The sequence below is a fragment of the Hydra viridissima genome, unplaced genomic scaffold (assembly GCF_058129835.1).
Source record: "Hydra viridissima isolate aposymbiotic clone 2 unplaced genomic scaffold, HvirCarnegie_v1 scaffold_7, whole genome shotgun sequence".
Taxonomy (NCBI): Eukaryota; Metazoa; Cnidaria; class Hydrozoa; order Anthoathecata; family Hydridae; genus Hydra; species Hydra viridissima.
Genome location: NW_028324306.1, coordinates 3,533,607 through 3,551,525, shown reverse-complemented (window position 1 = coordinate 3,551,525; position 17,919 = coordinate 3,533,607). Strand labels below are relative to the sequence as shown.

At 28.5% G+C, this 17,919-nt stretch overlaps 2 protein-coding genes across 8 annotated transcripts; both read left to right on the top strand.

The window, feature by feature from the left end:
* Positions 1 to 1,269: 1,269 nt before the first annotated feature.
* LOC149885673 (uncharacterized) lies at positions 1,270 to 4,348 on the top strand. The gene is made up of 3 exons (XM_090093913.1): positions 1,270 to 2,296; positions 2,396 to 3,304; positions 3,947 to 4,348. Exons 2-3 carry the CDS (start codon positions 2,962 to 2,964, stop codon positions 4,132 to 4,134), a joined length of 531 nt encoding a protein of 176 aa, XP_089950039.1. The 5' UTR covers positions 1,270 to 2,296; positions 2,396 to 2,961; the 3' UTR covers positions 4,135 to 4,348.
* A 4,082-nt stretch (positions 4,349 to 8,430) lies between these two features.
* On the top strand, positions 8,431 to 16,041 carry LOC145183891 (inositol-tetrakisphosphate 1-kinase-like). Of its 7 annotated transcripts, none has more exons than XM_090092821.1 (4): positions 8,469 to 8,516; positions 9,005 to 9,170; positions 10,094 to 10,199; positions 14,832 to 16,041. In XM_090092821.1, exon 4 carries the CDS (start codon positions 14,884 to 14,886, stop codon positions 15,949 to 15,951), a length of 1,068 nt encoding a protein of 355 aa, XP_089948947.1. In that variant the 5' UTR covers positions 8,469 to 8,516; positions 9,005 to 9,170; positions 10,094 to 10,199; positions 14,832 to 14,883; the 3' UTR covers positions 15,952 to 16,041. The 7 variants fall into 7 exon arrangements, with proteins under 7 accessions (XP_089948946.1, XP_089948948.1, XP_089948947.1 ...); XM_090092819.1 differs by having other exon boundaries at positions 10,089 to 10,199; XM_090092820.1 differs by lacking the exon at positions 9,005 to 9,170 and having other exon boundaries at positions 8,431 to 8,516; positions 10,089 to 10,199.
* Positions 16,042 to 17,919: the final 1,878 nt, after the last annotated feature.

The window sequence follows — 17,919 nt, the reverse complement described above, 5'->3', positions numbered from 1 at the left end:
ATTTTTTTCCTTGGTTTAATAGGAATGTGGTAGGTTAGCTAATAGGCCGGGTGAATAAAAATGAGCAATTACTTTTACTCAGTAATTGGTCAGCTTTACGTGAATAAAAACTTCAGTAGTTTTCCTCATATTTTTATTCACGTAAAAGTAAGCATTTTACTCAGTAATTGCTCAATTTTACTTTAATAAAAACTTAAAAGTTGTTGAAGTTTTTATTCAGGTAAAGCTGACCAATAACTGAGTAAAAGCAATTGCTCATTGTTATTCACCCGGCCTAATGTTTCAGTTCTCAATGCAATTTCTTTTTCTGTAAAACTATTTATTAATTCAAGGAAATTAAACAAAATAATTCTTGCTTTAGAATCACAATCGCTTTTATTTATGAATATGTTGTTTTGCGAACATTATCTCACGGGGAAGGGGTGGCAAAATCGATTTTTGGTAAATTGCTGACTGATTTAAAAAACGTAAAAAATAACAACCTTGAATGTGACTGGTTGTTTTATAGGAGTAAATTTCAATGGCTTCTTTTATTTATTACACGAAATTTGTTAAATTAATTCAACAATCCACACATAAATCGATTTTTAAAAAAAAGTGACTGTAAATGGGCTTGAATAAAAGTAAAACTTAGTAAAACAACGAAGGTGAATAAATCTATCCTCTTATTTCTTATAATTATTTAAAAACAAATGTTTTTAGATATTTAGTTGAGAACACCTTTATCGTGATCTAGTGACACCTCTATTCTCAACTCCATTAAATGTTTATTACTTCGACAGCTAGCCTTCCGCTTAAACATTTTCCTATTGAATATTATTTTTGTGGCTTTTTATATGAAACACAAAACAAGGTTTACATGTCTATCTTATTTTTGATGTTTCTGTTGCAATTTAAGGAATTTGAAAAATGTGTAAAATATTTCAAGTTGATTTTTTTTAATACAGCGGTTGCCGACGAAAGTGACAAATTAAATGAGAAGTTTGCGTCAGTTTTTTTTTGTTTTGTTTTTAATGTTTGGTAATGAAAAAACAAATCTTTATAAAAAAAACCAGAAGAACTTATTCTACAACACTGTAAATTTGTCAAAGGTGCTTTTAACTCGTCTTTTCTTTTTTTTTTTTTTTTTTTTTCAAAGAAAATTTTCAATAGTTTTCTGATCACAACAACCTTTCAATAAAAATTATTTTATGACCATCATGCTTAGCTTCACAAAAAAAAATCACTCTAATTTAATTGATTGCAATTATGCTGTGATTTCAAATAACGCAGTAATAACTTTGGTTATTACTTGAACAACAAATATTATCTTTAAATGCAATTTTTGTGTTTTTAAACATAAGATGTTGGTAAAAGTTTGTTGAACTTGTGAGTTTAAATTTAGAGGTAAGTTGCCATGGTTTAAATTTAAAGGTAAGCCCAAAATTTTTTTTTTTCAATTTTGAGATTGTTGGTGCTTTTAAATATCGTATTTACATTATTATTATTATTTTTGACTTTATTTGGTTTAAATGCACTCTCAGTATCAGTTTTCCTTGTTTGGCGCGCTGTTATTGGATAAAATTCAGCCAGAACTGTGTTGAAGACGATATTATTTGCTTACGTCATAAAGGTTAATACTATAATGGTTCGTAGACACAGAACTCAGTGGCAGACATATAAAACTAGAACGACTGCTTTCTATTCAAACTTGATTACTGTTCGTTGTTCCTGAATTTTTAATAAAATTTTTAATTAAATATTAGATTTATTAAAAATGCAATTTGTTAAAACAACACTTTATATTTATAACTGCGCATATATTTACTCAATGCAAAGGAAGTTTTCTGAAGATTAAGATCTTAAAATAAATATCTGATAATAAAATTAGTTGATCAAGTTGATGTTTATACGGGACTCCTGCGTCGTAAATTAAGTTCGTTAATTAGTTGACCAAGTTGATGTTTATACGGGACTCCTGCGTCGTAAGTTAAGTTCATTAAAGTTTAAAAATAGGCAGAGCGACGCAATAAATTTGGAGAGAGAAAAAGGGCAGCAAAACATTTTTAAAAAATGTCGTTCTAGTTTTTTTTAACAGATAATCATTGGATTTGATAAATTTTAATGATAAGATTTTTTTGCTTTTTACTATATTTCTTATGCTTTAAAGTTTTAATGAAAAGAATGTTAAATAAATTGTTTATAATTTTTCGTTTAGTGAAGAATCCATCTACAGCATGAATATATTCGTCATATAAGAGTTATCCATCATATAAGAGAATCCATCTACAGCTTATATTTCTATTAAGACTACAATGTATGACAACTATAAGACTACTATGTATGACAACTCTTGTAAGACGAATAAAATATAGATGCTACATTTTATTCGTCTTATAAGAGTTGTCATACATAGTAGTCTTATTTTTAAGAGTTGTCATACATAAGAATACATTTAAAACATGAATATACAAATCTTATTTACAAGCATTGCTATACCTACACATCTAGAAACATATTTCAAGTTTAACCCATGAGAGATGCAATTATATTAACATTATTCAATTCATTTGAGAGTAAACAAGATCAAACAGATATGTAAATATTTTTAATCTTGGCATTAAAAAAGAAAGTATGTTTTTAAGATACAAAAAGTTTGGTACGAAATGACATCATCTTGTATTTATCTATGAAAATCCAGTTTAATACCACTAGGATAATTACAGAAAAATTTAATGCTTTAACCAAGTAAATACCAAAAGATAATAAATGATACCAAATAATACCAAATAGAGATAATCATACTCATAATCTAGTGAACCAAGAGAAAATTTAAACCGCACTCGATTTAAACTTATTTTATTTATTTATTTTTTTAAGATAACCATGAACTTCAAAAACCAGCAATTTTGTCTTTACATAATAATGCTTTTTCATAATTTAGTAAACAAATAAACAAAAATAAAGTAAACAAACATAGCGATGAACTTCGTAAACATTTTCTTGGCATTATTTTTAATGATATGCTTAAACTTTCATGGTCACACTGCACAAGATTCTGAAACAGCAGATGAAAGTAAAAAACGGAATGGTGTTAAAGACTTAACTTTTCGTGTAAATCAAATACTTAGAACATACTATGACGATTGGAAAACTGAAAATGTTTTAGAAAATAAAAAGAGTATCTCTGGTCAAGCAGAAGACGTACAAAAAAAAAACCTACAAAAAAATTACATGGGGTTAAGAGTATGCACACAGGCGTTTTTGCAATCGTTACTCAAGCATTTGTGTGTTACTACCAGCCCAGCTAAACTTATCAAAAAAGGTAACTTTTTTCTATATTCTTTTTTTGTTTATTTTTGTAATAAATTGAGAAAGCAAGAATGGTTTGAACTATGGTACTAAGCTTGCTATATGTTGATTTTTTTTGTTGTTGCAGTTTTCATTTAAGCTCCCGTAGATTGAACTTTTATAATTTTCTAAAAATTTTCTAAAAATTTTTTTTTTTTTTTCATAATATAATCATATAGAAATCAGCTGGAAACAATTAGCATTTAATTTTTGAACTTTGGTTTTCATAGTTTAATTTGGTCGCAAAAAAAAAAGTACATAAACTCATCTTAAACAGGAAAATGTAAACACAAACCATATAATTAATACTTCTATATGCATGCGTGCTTTGCGGAGAGATACTTAGTCACCTACACTTCTTTAAAAAAGCCATAGTGCAAACAAAATCTCGACAAATGTTAAGGTTGAGTTATTTTTCTCAGTTTTCACTTTAGGGAGGTTTCTTAAAAAGCATGTTTTCGTCTTTAAAACATGGTAAAAAAAAACAAAAAGTAATGCTCATAATGTTGATCATTACTTTTTTCAACTTCTTGTCATCTTATAAGTCGTTAGACTTAATCTAAACTAGGAATCTAGTAAAATTTCTTCTAAGTCGATATATTTTTCATTTATTTAGAAGTGCCAATTACAAAAAAGAGCTTCACCCTTTCAAACGATGAAGCCTCTAATTTTCTGAGTAAGCGAAGTGCGATCTGGCAACGTCACCATTATCCAGATGTTTATCCAACAGATATCCATATCCAAGATGAATGCTGCTATAACAAACCTTGTTACTTTACCGAGATTATGGAATATTGCAATTAAACACATGCTGATGTTAAGAAACAACATTTTAATAAATCATGTGGTTGAGTGTAGGAGATAATAGCTTATTGTAACATACTAAATGGCGACATTTGAAAAATATGGCATATTGTACTTTTATATCCTTCAGACATAAAAATGTAATCTAATTTAGTAGATAGTATTAGTAAATGAAAGCTCAAAGTGAAAGAATAAAAAAGAAATGAGCCTTATTACACTAGTGTTAAAAATTTTTTTTATCGATGTTCGGTGTTTCAGAGTTTTCGTCTCTCAAGTTGTCGATGTTAACATCTCTAAAACACTTTTGCATCATAAGCGTATTGGAAATTTCACCCACTGTTTTTGGGGGTGGAGGGGGGAATTCAAGAAATGTGCAACTTCAGTCTTAATTTTAATTACGCTTAAAATCCTTTAAAAAATGTGTATCGTACGGGTTAATTCCGAAAAAATTTAGATCGATCATTTATGAATTAAATACTTATGCCTTAAATCAAAATGAAAGCTACAGCTATTGCCACTTTAATTGCCTAAAAAAAAGATCAATTTTATCTAACGTGTTTTTACATATCAAATCTTCTAAAAAATTTTATCTTTCTAATCAATACAAATGTTAAGATTTTCCGCGTTATTATTGAAATGAAATGCTTTTAAAGAAATACTGTAAAAGTGTATAAATAAAATACAAATGATACTTTCAATTTTCATTAAACACCGCTCTTTTTTAAATTTGTTTTTAAATTTGCTAAGTTAAACTATAATTACAAACTTAACGTTCATACTACAATTACAAACTTAGCGTTCATACTAAAATTGCTAACTTACCAATTATGGTATGGCTAAGGAAAAGAATATATGTTTAGTTTAGAATACTTTCTAATAACCAACTTCATTCCATTCTTTCGTTTTCAATCCCTTTAAGACAACTTCATGCTATTCATCACAGACAAAATCTCCATTATCGAATAATGCGTTTCGAAAATCTCCATTATCGAATAATGCGTTTCGAAAATTTTTTGCAAATAATTATCAACTTTTTAATTTTGTTTTAGCAATTATCATTGAAAATATGTTTAAATGACGCAACTAAAATTTTTATTTTTCAAAAAAAAAAAAAGAAAACAGATTTAGCAATTGGAATTGGAGTTGGTAAATCTTGGTAAATGAAGTCATATGAATTAAACTGTACAAATGAAGCAACTGTACAATGTAGCAAATTGTTGGTTTTCTAAAAACGAATCTTTAACAGGGAGATTGCAAAAAAGTTGTTGATTTATCAGTAAATTAGGTGAGAACAACAAAGATTAAGTATAAAGCTAGAAATACTGTAAATGATTGATCAATCCCTGGCAGGCCCCAGAAGTTGAGCTACCAAGACGTCAACTACATTTTATAATTTGTCAGTGGCAGATAGATCAAGGCGACAAAAGTGCTGTGAAAAACTTAGTTGGACATCCAACTCGAAATAATTTTGAAATCAGTCCTATCAAAGCCTCATTTAAACTCATCAGAGCAATACAAAGTTAAAAAAAAAACAATTTTAATAACTGACATTGTTATGGGGGTTAATTTTTAATTGCTGATTTTAAATATTATACATTTTCCGATACCTGTTTTTTCTCTTTTTTTAATATTAATTTTATTTTAAAAAATGTATGTAAAATAAAATAATATATAATTGTGCGAGTATGTGTGTGTTTTTTAATTTTAGTGTAATTAGATATAAGTAAATTTAAAAAAAGGTTGTTTTTTTTTAAAATCGGAATCCATATTCAAAAGCAAATTATTAAACTCAATTGTTCAATGTTTTATGAAAATACGCGCGCGTCTAAATACGTGCGCGTCTAAATACGTGCACGTCTAAATATACTGGCGCAACTGTAGTTTGACTTTTTTCTCAGATTTAAAAAAATTTTTTTTTGGTTAAATAGTCATAGAAGTAAAATAGCTTTTTAAATTGCGTAACTCGAATTCTTTTTTTAAACAAATTCTGAATTGCGACAAAACATTTTAAAATGCCATTTGATTTAAATTAGTTGACATAAAATTAGTTTAAAGCGTAAATATCGCTGAACAGATCTTTCTTTAAAAAGCAAAAAACAATCAAAATCACGTTAAAATCAAGCATTTTTTCTACCTTGCAATACGATTTTAGTTATAGACAAAGTTTAAAACTTGGTATTTATATGCTAACACATAAAATAAAGGGAATGAATTGAAATCTGAGAAAACCATTAAATTTAGCCTTTTTGTTAAGATTTTGCGTTTTTTACATATTTTCAGGGGGTATATGATAAAACAATGAAATACCAAAAAATGAACGAAGATTTAAACAATTCAAACAGTTATTCCATTCATCTGCGAAGTTGAACTCCTGAAATTTTAAAGCAAAATGCTTGAACCAATCTTAAGATGTTGCAGGTCAAGCAAAGTATCGTTGAAATAATGTTGTTGCTAGGCCCGTTGTCAATGACGCTTTTTTATACCAACTTACCAAGTATTCAAAATATGCAAAATTTAAAAATGAATCAGATAAAAGTTTATTAAAATGGATCGTTAAAGTATTATACATCCTAGTTTCGATTTTTTAAAAAAAAATCCTCTTTTTTTGTGGTTGTTCACCTTAATTGTTATGTCACTTGCTTCCTTTTATCAAAACTGAACCAAGAATAAATATTTTTTCTTAGTTCATTTTTATATTGCTAATTTTTTTTGCTATATTTAAACATAAAGTATTTTAAAGGAACAATAGTTATTCCGCATTGCTTAATCATCTATATTGAAGACAATTTATCCACCAAAATAGGATATCTCCTGCATTTTAAAAGATATTCCACGTTAAGTCACTATCTTTAATACAAGCAAACTTTTCATACACTTTTTAAAAAAAAACATTAAGGGTTTAAGTTCATGTAACTTTAAACTAATTTGCTTTAAAATGATCTTATGTGAAAGGATCACCAAAAGTTCTGTAATGTAGGTATTTTTAACCATACATTCAAATTATTCGTAACTGTAGGCTGCTCGCGAGAATCTTCAGAAAAAAAATCAAAAAGTTGTAAACTAAAACACAAAAATCAAATTTCTTATTGTGTTGTTAAATATTGGTCGTCGATTAGACTCATGATTCTATTTTAAGATTATATTATACTTTAAAATACTTCAAAGCTTTGCTTTGTCAATTAAACACAAGTTTTAAAACCTGCAGAAGAGCGTTGATTAGATCCTTGAATTATCAATAATGGAAACTTGGTAACTAATGTTGCTTAAATTTCCAAACAAAAACAATTTTTCTGAGGTTGTACTTGGACTGAATTGGGTAATTGTACAATAAGCTATACAGATAATTTATGTTAAAAAATTCTGCTATGAAACGGTTTTTTCATTTTTTTTTCATTACTGATGCTTTCCATGATACTCCGTCCATGACACTCTGTTCATGACATTCCGTTCAGCTAAATTATCTAAATGCAAAACCCAGCAGTTTTATGTATATATATATATATATATATATATACTAATAAGAATTTAAAAATCAAATTAATTTTCTCAAGCAGTTGTAAATTCAAAATATTTCGGAGGATAATTTGTCTATAGGTAAGTCAAACGCTTTTTTATCTGTCCATAACACTTTTTTTTATATGTCCATATCTGTCCATCAAAAATAATACAGCTCGAAAAAAATTTATAAAATCATAAAGTGTACACTAGTACAAGTTGTTAATAAATATTCAGATTTATAAAAGCGGCTACAATCAAGCTTAGGCAGTGAAACACCGTCCGTAGCTAAACAAGCCTTTTTATTTATATTAAGCATGCTGACAATTTTTAATACAAGATATTTATTGCAGGGTTTGTTTACAGGACATATTAAGTTGTGGTTGTCATAATATTATCATAGACCATAACACATTAAAATATCTGTCGCAGTTTATAAAACTAAATGCATCAGAACTTGAGGTTTAAAAGAAATTAGACCTGTGCACCCATTTTTGATTGTAATACAAAGATTTCATTTATTTTCAGATAGTTAAAGGATATTTGGAGACGTAGTTACTTGAGATCGGGTTTAAGTTTCTTTTGAAGTTTTTTATTTCAAAAGAAACCTTAAACCCGATCTCAAGTAACTACGAAATTTTTTATTTCAGTTACTGCTATATATACCCTTCTTCACACCAAAAATGGGCTGCCAATATTTTTAGCGTTTTGTCTTTTATGAATAATCAAACAAACCCGCCAAAAAAACCAACAACAGAAATCTGCATAGATACAATTAGAGTGTTATAGAATTAATCTCACATTGTAAGAAACTTATTACACACAAACAATGTTCTTTTAAAGCTCTCTTGTGTTATTGATCGGACAGCTGAACATGTTTTGACAAGGTATAAGAACTTTGGCATTGTCAACTTTCATAATATATAGTCGTTTTTTGTTATAATTTATCATACTTGATTTTACTCTGGTTTCTTAGAAATCATGCTGAGAACTACTGTCATAAACTTAATCAAAAATAAATAAATGAATAAATGGTTTTTTAAGTACCAGGTTATGGTCAAAAAACTACTTATAAAAAAAAGTTTCACTTTCGATAATTATCATTATTTGTTCAGAAATGAAACCTACATAGCTTACTCAAACATTCTGAGCATTACGAATTGTAAAGTAAGTTTAAAAACTTTGTCATTTTTAAAAACAGCAAGAATTTAGTAAACTTAAAGAACATTTCTCAATAGCAAGGGAAATTTTTGTATGCTTTTATTTTCGCCTACGCTAACACGAATAAAACATGGATTGTTCGACAGGCTATGCCGGTTTATTCTCTTTCTGTTTTTTTTTCTCTTCAAAAATAAATGTTTTTGTTAATGCGAAGCGTAGAGAACTGAACACGTGTCCGAGCTTGGAGAATTTGCCGTTTCCGAATGAATTATGTTACCATTTACGTAAAAAAAAGTTCGGTGTTCTTTCATAACACAAATGTTGCTGGTAACAAAACAAGACGATTCTTGCTTATTGTATGATTAACTTTTTGGATATTTGTAAGTTCTATTTTTTTTTTGAGGACAGTTTTTATACAATTATAGCTGCGATATCAAAGATTTAATACATAAACAAGACCACAACCCTGTCCTCTATTAACATTACCATTTATTTACACGGTTGTTAATATTTTACGTACAAATTTAGCCAAATATATAGCTATATATGACTGAGACTGTACGTAAGTTGTATGGAAACCATAAGTTTTTATAACCCATTAAAAATATTTTAAAATAATCAGCTTAAGTAGGCTATTGTATTTTATTTTCGTATTTCATGTTTGCAGGCATTTCCAAGGCAATTCATTATTTTCTTTACTTTGAAATTTCTTCAGAGTTTCAAAACTAATGATGATTATATTACTGTGTTTATGAAGTTTTAACAAAATGTATGAGGTTTAAAAGTAAATTTGACCAGATTCAATGTTTTACAAGAAAAACTAAATTGTAAAATATAAGTCAGTCTACTTTCCATTAATAAACTAAAACATTTGAGCTATTTCTTTATCTTAGAGAAAAATCTCTCGTAATCTGCATTAAAAAAGAAATTTTAAATGAACATTAAGTTATTTATGACTAAATGACATCGCTAATCTGATTAAAAAAATGAGAGCGTATGTTGTAATACCAAGTAATATTTAATTTAAGATTACAAATTTTTTAATGGCTTTGAAATATCATGTGGCTAAAATTTTTTATTTTTTTAAAAGCTATTTAAAGTAGTTGCTAAACTAAAATAAAAAGCTTTAATTTTGATAGTTATTATCAATATATTTTTAAGGAAACATTTTTAATTATGATATATCAGGATAAAACTTAACCTAAATTTTTATTGATTAAATTTGAGTTATTTTTAGTTTCTCTTGATATTTTACTTTGGATTTAGACATTTATAAAAACTATTTTTTTTTAAATAAGGAAAGTGCTTAATGGAAATGGTAAACTTCCAAATAATCATTCATGATGAAAAATGACCACTTACCTCACCTGACAATCTAAGAATCGCTTACCAATAGTTTTTCACTTAAGGTATGCTGACCTTTTTATTTATATAACTTGGTGTAACATACTTTACAAAATGCTTTTTTAAGTTTAAAAAAATCTTTCAGTGTTTTGAAGATTGGTTTTATAAATGGTAAATATTAAATTAATGACAAAAACTAAAATAGTAACATTTTGGGAAAACTGATACCTAGTCATTTTCTTTCAATTCTTTTGATGATTGTTAAATTTTCCATACTAGAATGACAGTTAAGTTTTTTTGGTCAACTTGTTGATAATATTGTATAAGATTAAATGCCAGATGCAGTTGCTAATAAGTCTAAAAATATAATTAAACTGAGCTAAGCATTAATGGTTTTTAAAAATCTGGTATAAAGAGAGGTTCTCCTTATTAGAACTAAAGACCTAGGAGGCTATTTATTGTATGCTAACATTTTAACAGTAATATTAGAAAAAAATAATTAAAAGTCTGAGATTGAAATTTTAGTTCTAAATGACACTTTTTAAAAAAATATTTCTGTAGTTAAGTTTTGAAAAGTATGTAAACCTTTTAAAAAGCAATAGAAACTATTATTGGGAGGAAAAGATAAATCATGTGCCATCTATGTGATATTTTAAAAAAAGTCTTTTGAATCACAAAACTTAAGTTTAGAGTTTTTATTACTTTTTTTTTTTTTTTTATTTGTACATTCAAAAAAACAAGTGTTAATTTCAACTTTAAATTTGAAGTTTTTGAAAAAAAGAACCTCTATTCTTTCTGATGGTTAGATTTAGGCACTTTTTTTTCCATTATGAGGCATTTGCAATAATGAACACATAAAGACCTTTTATATTCACATAAAGTATATTAGTAATATTTTATCTGTTTCTTTCTTGATTACTGTTTGTTCTTTAAAACAAACTTTCAATCATTGTTGTATTAAGGCAAAAAAAGAAGTATAAAAAATATATTATGATATATTTGACCAGTTAAATTTAGATGCGATAGATAACAATCAAAGTAATAACTGAAGAGTTTCATTTCCCAGAACCCATCTTGTAAAGGATACATGATCTTGTAAAAGGAGAAGTTTGTGGAAAGAATTACCCACAATTCCATACCTTTTTGTTGAAGTTAATATTATAGTTTACATGGATTTTGTGCAATTGTCAGCTGCTTTACTGATAAGTTTATGAAAAACTTTACTAAAATGATTTCACTTTGAAAACTTAGTTTTTTTTGATAAGATTTTGTTTTTTTTTTACCACTATCCAAATTATTCTAGAAATTTCAGTATATCATAATAGCAAAAGGTTCTCATCAAGTGTAATCTTTTCTAATCATTAAATTATTAAACACTTTATAAAACGTTTTGAGAAATATCAATATATTCATGTGAATATTTAAATTTGTACCAATTCATTCAAAATTTATACAAGTATGTTAACAAAATGATAAAGTATTTTATGTCTTTGGATTTCTATTCTGCATTTCTTGATCTGATTGGAAAACCATTACAACGATCTGTAAATCATTAGGGATGATTATAAGATAAGTTGACTCTTAAAAATTAAATTATTTCCATTCAAATCATGGTTTCAAGTTTTTATAACCTTTTTATCGTCAAAGTTTCGTTTCCTCATTCTACTCTCCGTTTATGTTTTTAAATTTGCTATAGCAACGTCCTTAACAACTGTAAATTTTTGAGATAATTTTTTTTTTCTCGAAGTTTTTGTCTTATTTATAATTAATAGAAAGATTTATCACATTTCTATGTTAACTTAGTGTGAGTTTGTTATAAGTAAAACAATCATGAATTTCTGTATTTTTAACATGCAACTTCTGTTGTTATTGCAACAAAATCTTGTTATTGCAACAAAATCTTGTTATTGCAACAAAAACTAATATTATTTGTAACGCTAAAAAGTTTTGCATTAAATTGTTCATTCTTGGAATTTTTACATTATGATATGAGATCGTAGAAAACATCCGAAATGGAGAGTGTATTTGAATTGATTAATTTATGATGCTATTGCGAGTTTAAAACCAACTTTAGCTAGATAGTCCGGTTTTACATTTTTTTTAAGTTGTGCGCATTAAAATATAAAAGCATTAAAGAAATACATTTCTTTTCATTGATGATTACGTCATAAAATCTGTGACCGTTGTAAAAAGATCTGAATAATAAAATGTCGTCAATTTTGCAAACAAGAACAAATCCTGAGAGTAAGAAAGCCATATTTAAAGAAGACAAAAAAATATAAAAAGAGTGAGTATTTTTTGTAATGGTTGTAGCTTTTTAAAAAAAATCTTTTGGTTTTATTTTAAGTTATATGTTATGGCTTCCTTTAATCGTTCTTTTGAAAGAAGTTTTGAAATTTAAAAAAAAAACATTTCTTGCTAATTCTTACTATTTCGTACTGATGATTTTCATCTTTAAGAATTTTATTTTGTAGAAATTTTAAATGACCAGTTATGACGAAGTAGTTTCCCCTCGGAACATTTAAATTTAATTGATCCGTAGCTTCGTTAATATTTTCTCGGATGATAAATATTTTTGAATTTGCAAAAAAAGAAAAAAAAAGAAAGCAATTATAAAATAATATATAGCTTATATAACTATTATATACTTAATGAATAATAAGGAAACAGTTATATAAGTTTCTATTTTTTAAATTATTAATGCATTTTCTATATTTAACACAATCTTTTTTAACTTTTATAATTTTTATTTTTCCACGTTGTTTATGTTCCAGCTCACGACATTAATTTTTAAACAAGCGTTTGCGTTATGCTCTTCCAGATACAAAATCTTTTTACATTCGTCTTTAAACATGATAAGCACTTAATCGTTTCTTGCGATCCTAGTAATGTAAATTACCCCTCAGCACAATTCTGAATACTCTTACGTTGTTTTTTAGCGGTTTCATGATTGGCCTCCTTCTTCGTGTCTTTTCGCTGTTACCTTTTTAACAAACGTTCAAGGCTCATTCATTTCTATCTGAATAAATAATTGACAGTTTTGTTTTAGTGTCCTAATGATTTCCTCCATCAAAGAAATTGTCCTTTTGAGGTTGGATTTAAACGGCACTACTAAATTATAGATTTTAAATTTTTCGTTTTAAATTAAGTAGAGTCGAGAGTTTTTTTTTTTTTTTTTTTTTGCACATTTTTCCGCACCGATTTTTTTGTCGTACGCATTTTGATAGACATAATTTTCTGTATTTCATGACAAACGTTATTGTGAAAGTATGGCATCAATTATCCCACTAAAAAATCAAACTTTTAGTAACAGTAAAAATGTTGATGAAATGTTGTTGAATAAAAAGCGAATTCTTTGGACTTAATCGTTTACATTAGACGTGTGCAAGCAATGGCATGTCTGTTCAGTAGAGTATTAAGAGCTGATTCGATCTATTTTATTACCTTATTTTGTGTACAGAAGAATTTGTTTGCTTTAGCGTCTAGTCTGACTGCGGGTTTATGGAAAACCGCTTCTAGCTTTCAGAAAATATAAAAACTTGTTAAGTGGTCTCTGGTTTTTATGCCTATTGTTTTAAATTTAGCAAATAGCTTCTAGTTTAGTAGTTTTTATTGTTCGTTTTGAGACCTTAAGACTTTTCAAGATCTAAGATTTTTCGGCACTACGTTACTTTCAACATGTGTATTTTTCATACAATACTTCTGTTGGAGTTTGTACTGTTTTTATGTAAAAGGTTGTTAAAATAAACGAAAACAATTTGTTAAAACTCCGGTTCATTTTTCATAGCTTCTTATTTTTTATTTTCACTTTTCGGTTTTAAACTATTGTAAGTGTGTCGACAGCCTTCTCATTTTGTATTAGGCAACACATTTCTCTGTATTAGACGGTTACTTTTGCTAACGATCTAGGAGTTTAAAATTTTCAACAAGCGTTATTTATTAAAGAGAATATTCTCGATCTTCTATCAAGAATTGCCAGTCTCTCGCTGTTACTATGTTTTAGTAAATTTGAGTTGATATTATAAAGATGTTTTTTTTTTAATATTTTTTTTTAAAAGTTGGTTGGTATGAGATCTACCTTGCTCTGCTCATCTGGGTGTAAAATCATATTCAGAACAATAAGTTATCTCGAAGAGTGTTTCTCGTTGCGCGAGGTAATCACTCAGGTATTTAACATACCGAATTACTGAATTTGTTTTTCAAAAAATAATCGAAAAAAAATCTCACTTGAATGAAAATCTAAAACTGCACCAATCAGATTTCTTGTGAATGTTTAATTATTTATTTTATAATGAAAGTCTCTCGCACGCACATCTCCTTGTGAAAAACAACAACTGATACGTTTAAGCTTGCTGACTTTTATAATTAGGTAAGGTTACCTCGCTCAAAATAAAACGTATATTGTACGTCGGAAGTTGTATATATATATGTTAAAATACCTCGCTAATGTTATGTGCGAGTAAACTTTTTTAGGCGCATTTGAAGTACAGAGTAAAGTTTTTTAAATCTATATATATAAAAAAGCAGCTTGTAGCATTCTTTGTGGTCTACACTGGTTTTTTTTTCTGGTTACATGTAATGTAAACACTTAAAGGATATTGTAAAGCATTTTGTTTAGTTTTTTTTTTTGATGAGTAAATAAGTTTATAATTCGAATGTTTAAATTCTATTGTGTCTTTTGTTCGTGTTTAATGTAGGTCAGAAAAAGAATTGCCGTTACGGCGTAAATTTTTTTGACATTTGGAGAAGATGATCCCACTGCGAGTTGGAATATGCATAGTGGAATACACCAGAACTAAGCTCCAATTGCCTCACTTACTTGAGAAACTTTGTGACGATGGCAGTATGGAATTTATTGTTATTGATATGAATAAAAGTTTAGCTGAGCAGGGACCGTTTGATGTCATTATTCAAAAGGTTTTGGAATGGTATAATGTAGGTGAAGAGCAAGGAAATGCTAAGTTACGTAAACTCGTCAGCTATGTGCGATCTCATCAATCGATTATAATGCTTGACCCTATTGAAGAAACAGTCCGTTTAGCAGATAGATTCTATTCTATGGAAGTTATGAGAGATTGCCAGTTTACCATGAAAGGAATACAAGTTTTTGTTCCGAAATACGTATTCCTCGATGAGTCCAATGTTAAAAATGCCTTAGATGTAATTGCTAAGGGTGGTATTAAATTTCCAATCATAACCAAGCCGCCTGTTACACGATGTGATGCGGAAGCGCACGATATGTCAATCATTTTTTCTGAAAGGCGGGCATGCGATATTGTTGCCCCTTGCGTGATTCAAGAGTTTGTTAACCACGGCAGCATGTTATATAAAGTTGCAGCTGTTGGCGATAAAATGTATATATGCGAAAGGCCTTCCGTGAAAAATTTAGTAGGTGGCATTGAGCCTACCGTTTATTTTGACAGCATGACTGTTTCCAAACGTGATATTCATAACGAAGATTTGCATGAACAAAACCCTCGAACAATGAAGTTTCGTACGACTGCCGGTTCCTGTAAGCAGCTACTTGATAGCGAAATCGTTACCGAGTTATTGCGACATATCAACAGTCGAGTTAATCTTAATTTGTTCGGTGTAGACATTATAATAGAAGAAAGAACTGGAAACTATGGCATAATCGATCTTAATTATCTGCCAAGTTATGATGGCGTTCTGGAATATTTTGCCGCCGACTTGTACAGTAAGCTGAAGCTATTTGACAAAGAGCGACTTTTTAAATGCAATTCTCAGAACGGAAATATGCACTCTACCACAAACGGTATAAGTGAGCTGAGTTCTGATATAAAAACCGTTCTTTAGCTAGTTGTCATAAGTGAAATTTATTGTGGTTTATTTTATTTATTTTTTTTTTTTTGATAATATTAAGGGGAAAGTTCAAAAATCTCACAATCCTTGTTTGCATCGACATGTTTTTTTACGAGTATGTGAAAGATAACGTATCGTTGGCTAAGATTTTTTCAACTTTGCTTTAGGCATGCTTACAAATTTTTTCTCTCAAGGTATTCGATAATTTGATTATACAAACCAAATGTTGTTACACGGTCCTGGAAGTTTTGTTTGGTATTAAAAGCAATACCAAGAAACATCATGATTCAATCGAAGGGAAAACTTTAATTTAGACACTTAATTTAGATGTTCTTAAAGAAAGGAAAAAACAATCTAACCCTACATATACTTTTTAGTAGTATATAAAAACAATTAAGTTCATAAAGAAATCTTAGCGATTTTTTAATTGGAAGTAACTTTTTAATGTAAAAAGTTATCAGACAAAAAAATGTCGTACGAAGAAATCTTGCGCGGCTCTTTTTTTTTTTTTTTTTTTTTTTTTTTTTTTTTTTTTTTTACCAGTTTTCAGGTTTCTTCAATGAGTGTTATTAAAATTTGGTGTAGGCTTCCTGTTAATGAGTATCCCACTTAAAAAAAAGATCTCGAATGTCTCATTAAGTATAACCTCGTTAGTGACCTAAGCTCTTGTGTTCCAAAATCAACTTTACAAACACTGAGTGAAGTGCACTAAGTTGTACTGTAAATAAAATTTCAAACAAGAAAGAGCTCGACACTTCTCAACGTGAGCAGAACAGATAAATTCGCGAGAAGTTAAGACAAAAAAAGCTGACTTCCACGCCCTCCATCTCCGGCTTTCAACAAATTTGGTATATTTTCTAATTACATTAAGCAATAAAAAAATATTACTTATGAAAATAAAATGAACGCTTGGTCATATGTATATACTGTAGCTAAATGAATTAAAAACAATTTTTATAACTCTAAACAAATATAGAGAAAATGCTGAAGTCTATAATTGCATCGATGTTTTTAAATCTTTTGGCTGAAGTTTTGCTTCAACGAGGCTCACTGTATTTGGTGAATTTTTCTAATCAGCAGTCAAAGCTTTAGCTTTCCTAAACTCCTCTGTCACTTTAATTTCCTGTGTCTTTAGAAGAATCATAATCATATGTATGTAGCTTCTGCGTGGAAAGTCTTCAGTGCATGCAAAAACAAGACTGCTATCAGAAAAGGTCATGAAGAGGAGGAATGCATCTAGGACAAAATAATGACTTGCCTAAGTCATTGCTGAAAAAATAAGCGAAGCAATCAAAAACTTAAGAATATTGGAGCATCTGCTCTTCAATCCCATTCTAATTCTTTAATTTTTGTACAGTCTGAGAGAAAACTGAGGCAATTTAAAACTAATAACAAAATGCGTTCAAAGCCGGACAGCAATGATACAGTGTTAAAAGAAAAAGGGAATAACTTGATGAATTTATTGAGTTAGAAGAGAAAGAGATTCTGACAAAAAAACCGTTATTGAATTACAGAAATTCGCAGCCCCACCCTGATCAATACCAGCAGAGCCGTAAAAACCGCATGGCGTTTTGGCAGATATCAAAACTGCCAAATACTAAAGAACTCAAAATCTTAATGTATATAACTTTTCATAAATCAAATTATCTTATGGATTACAATAAGTGGGCCGTTGATTCTTTAACATGGTCTTTGTAGATATACGATCTCGTAGAATTTGTCGTAAGGTTACAACATCAACAAAAGTTAGTATTTAGCCCAAAATTTATATAAAGCTATTAAAAATATATTAAAAAGAACAATTCTGACTTTTGACAAAAGTAGATAAGTAAGTATGGAATAGATACAGTGTGTAATATTGAATCGTAGTTTAGTTAACACAATTACCAATCATTATAATCCCTAACGACAACAGTCTTTTTCAGCAATAGTACACAATTCCTACGCCTGACTAAGCGAGCC

Bases quoted from the DNA above. Each gene is read 5' to 3' on its own strand.
- LOC149885673 (XM_090093913.1), top strand. From the start codon at position 2,962: ATGAACTTCGTAAACATTTTCTTGGCATTATTTTTAATGATATGCTTA. The intron at 3,305-3,946 runs GTAACTTTTTTC...TCATTTATTTAG, and splicing joins AGCTAAACTTATCAAAAAAG to AAGTGCCAATTACAAAAAAG.
- LOC145183891 (XM_090092820.1), top strand. From the start codon at position 14,884: ATGATCCCACTGCGAGTTGGAATATGCATAGTGGAATACACCAGAACT.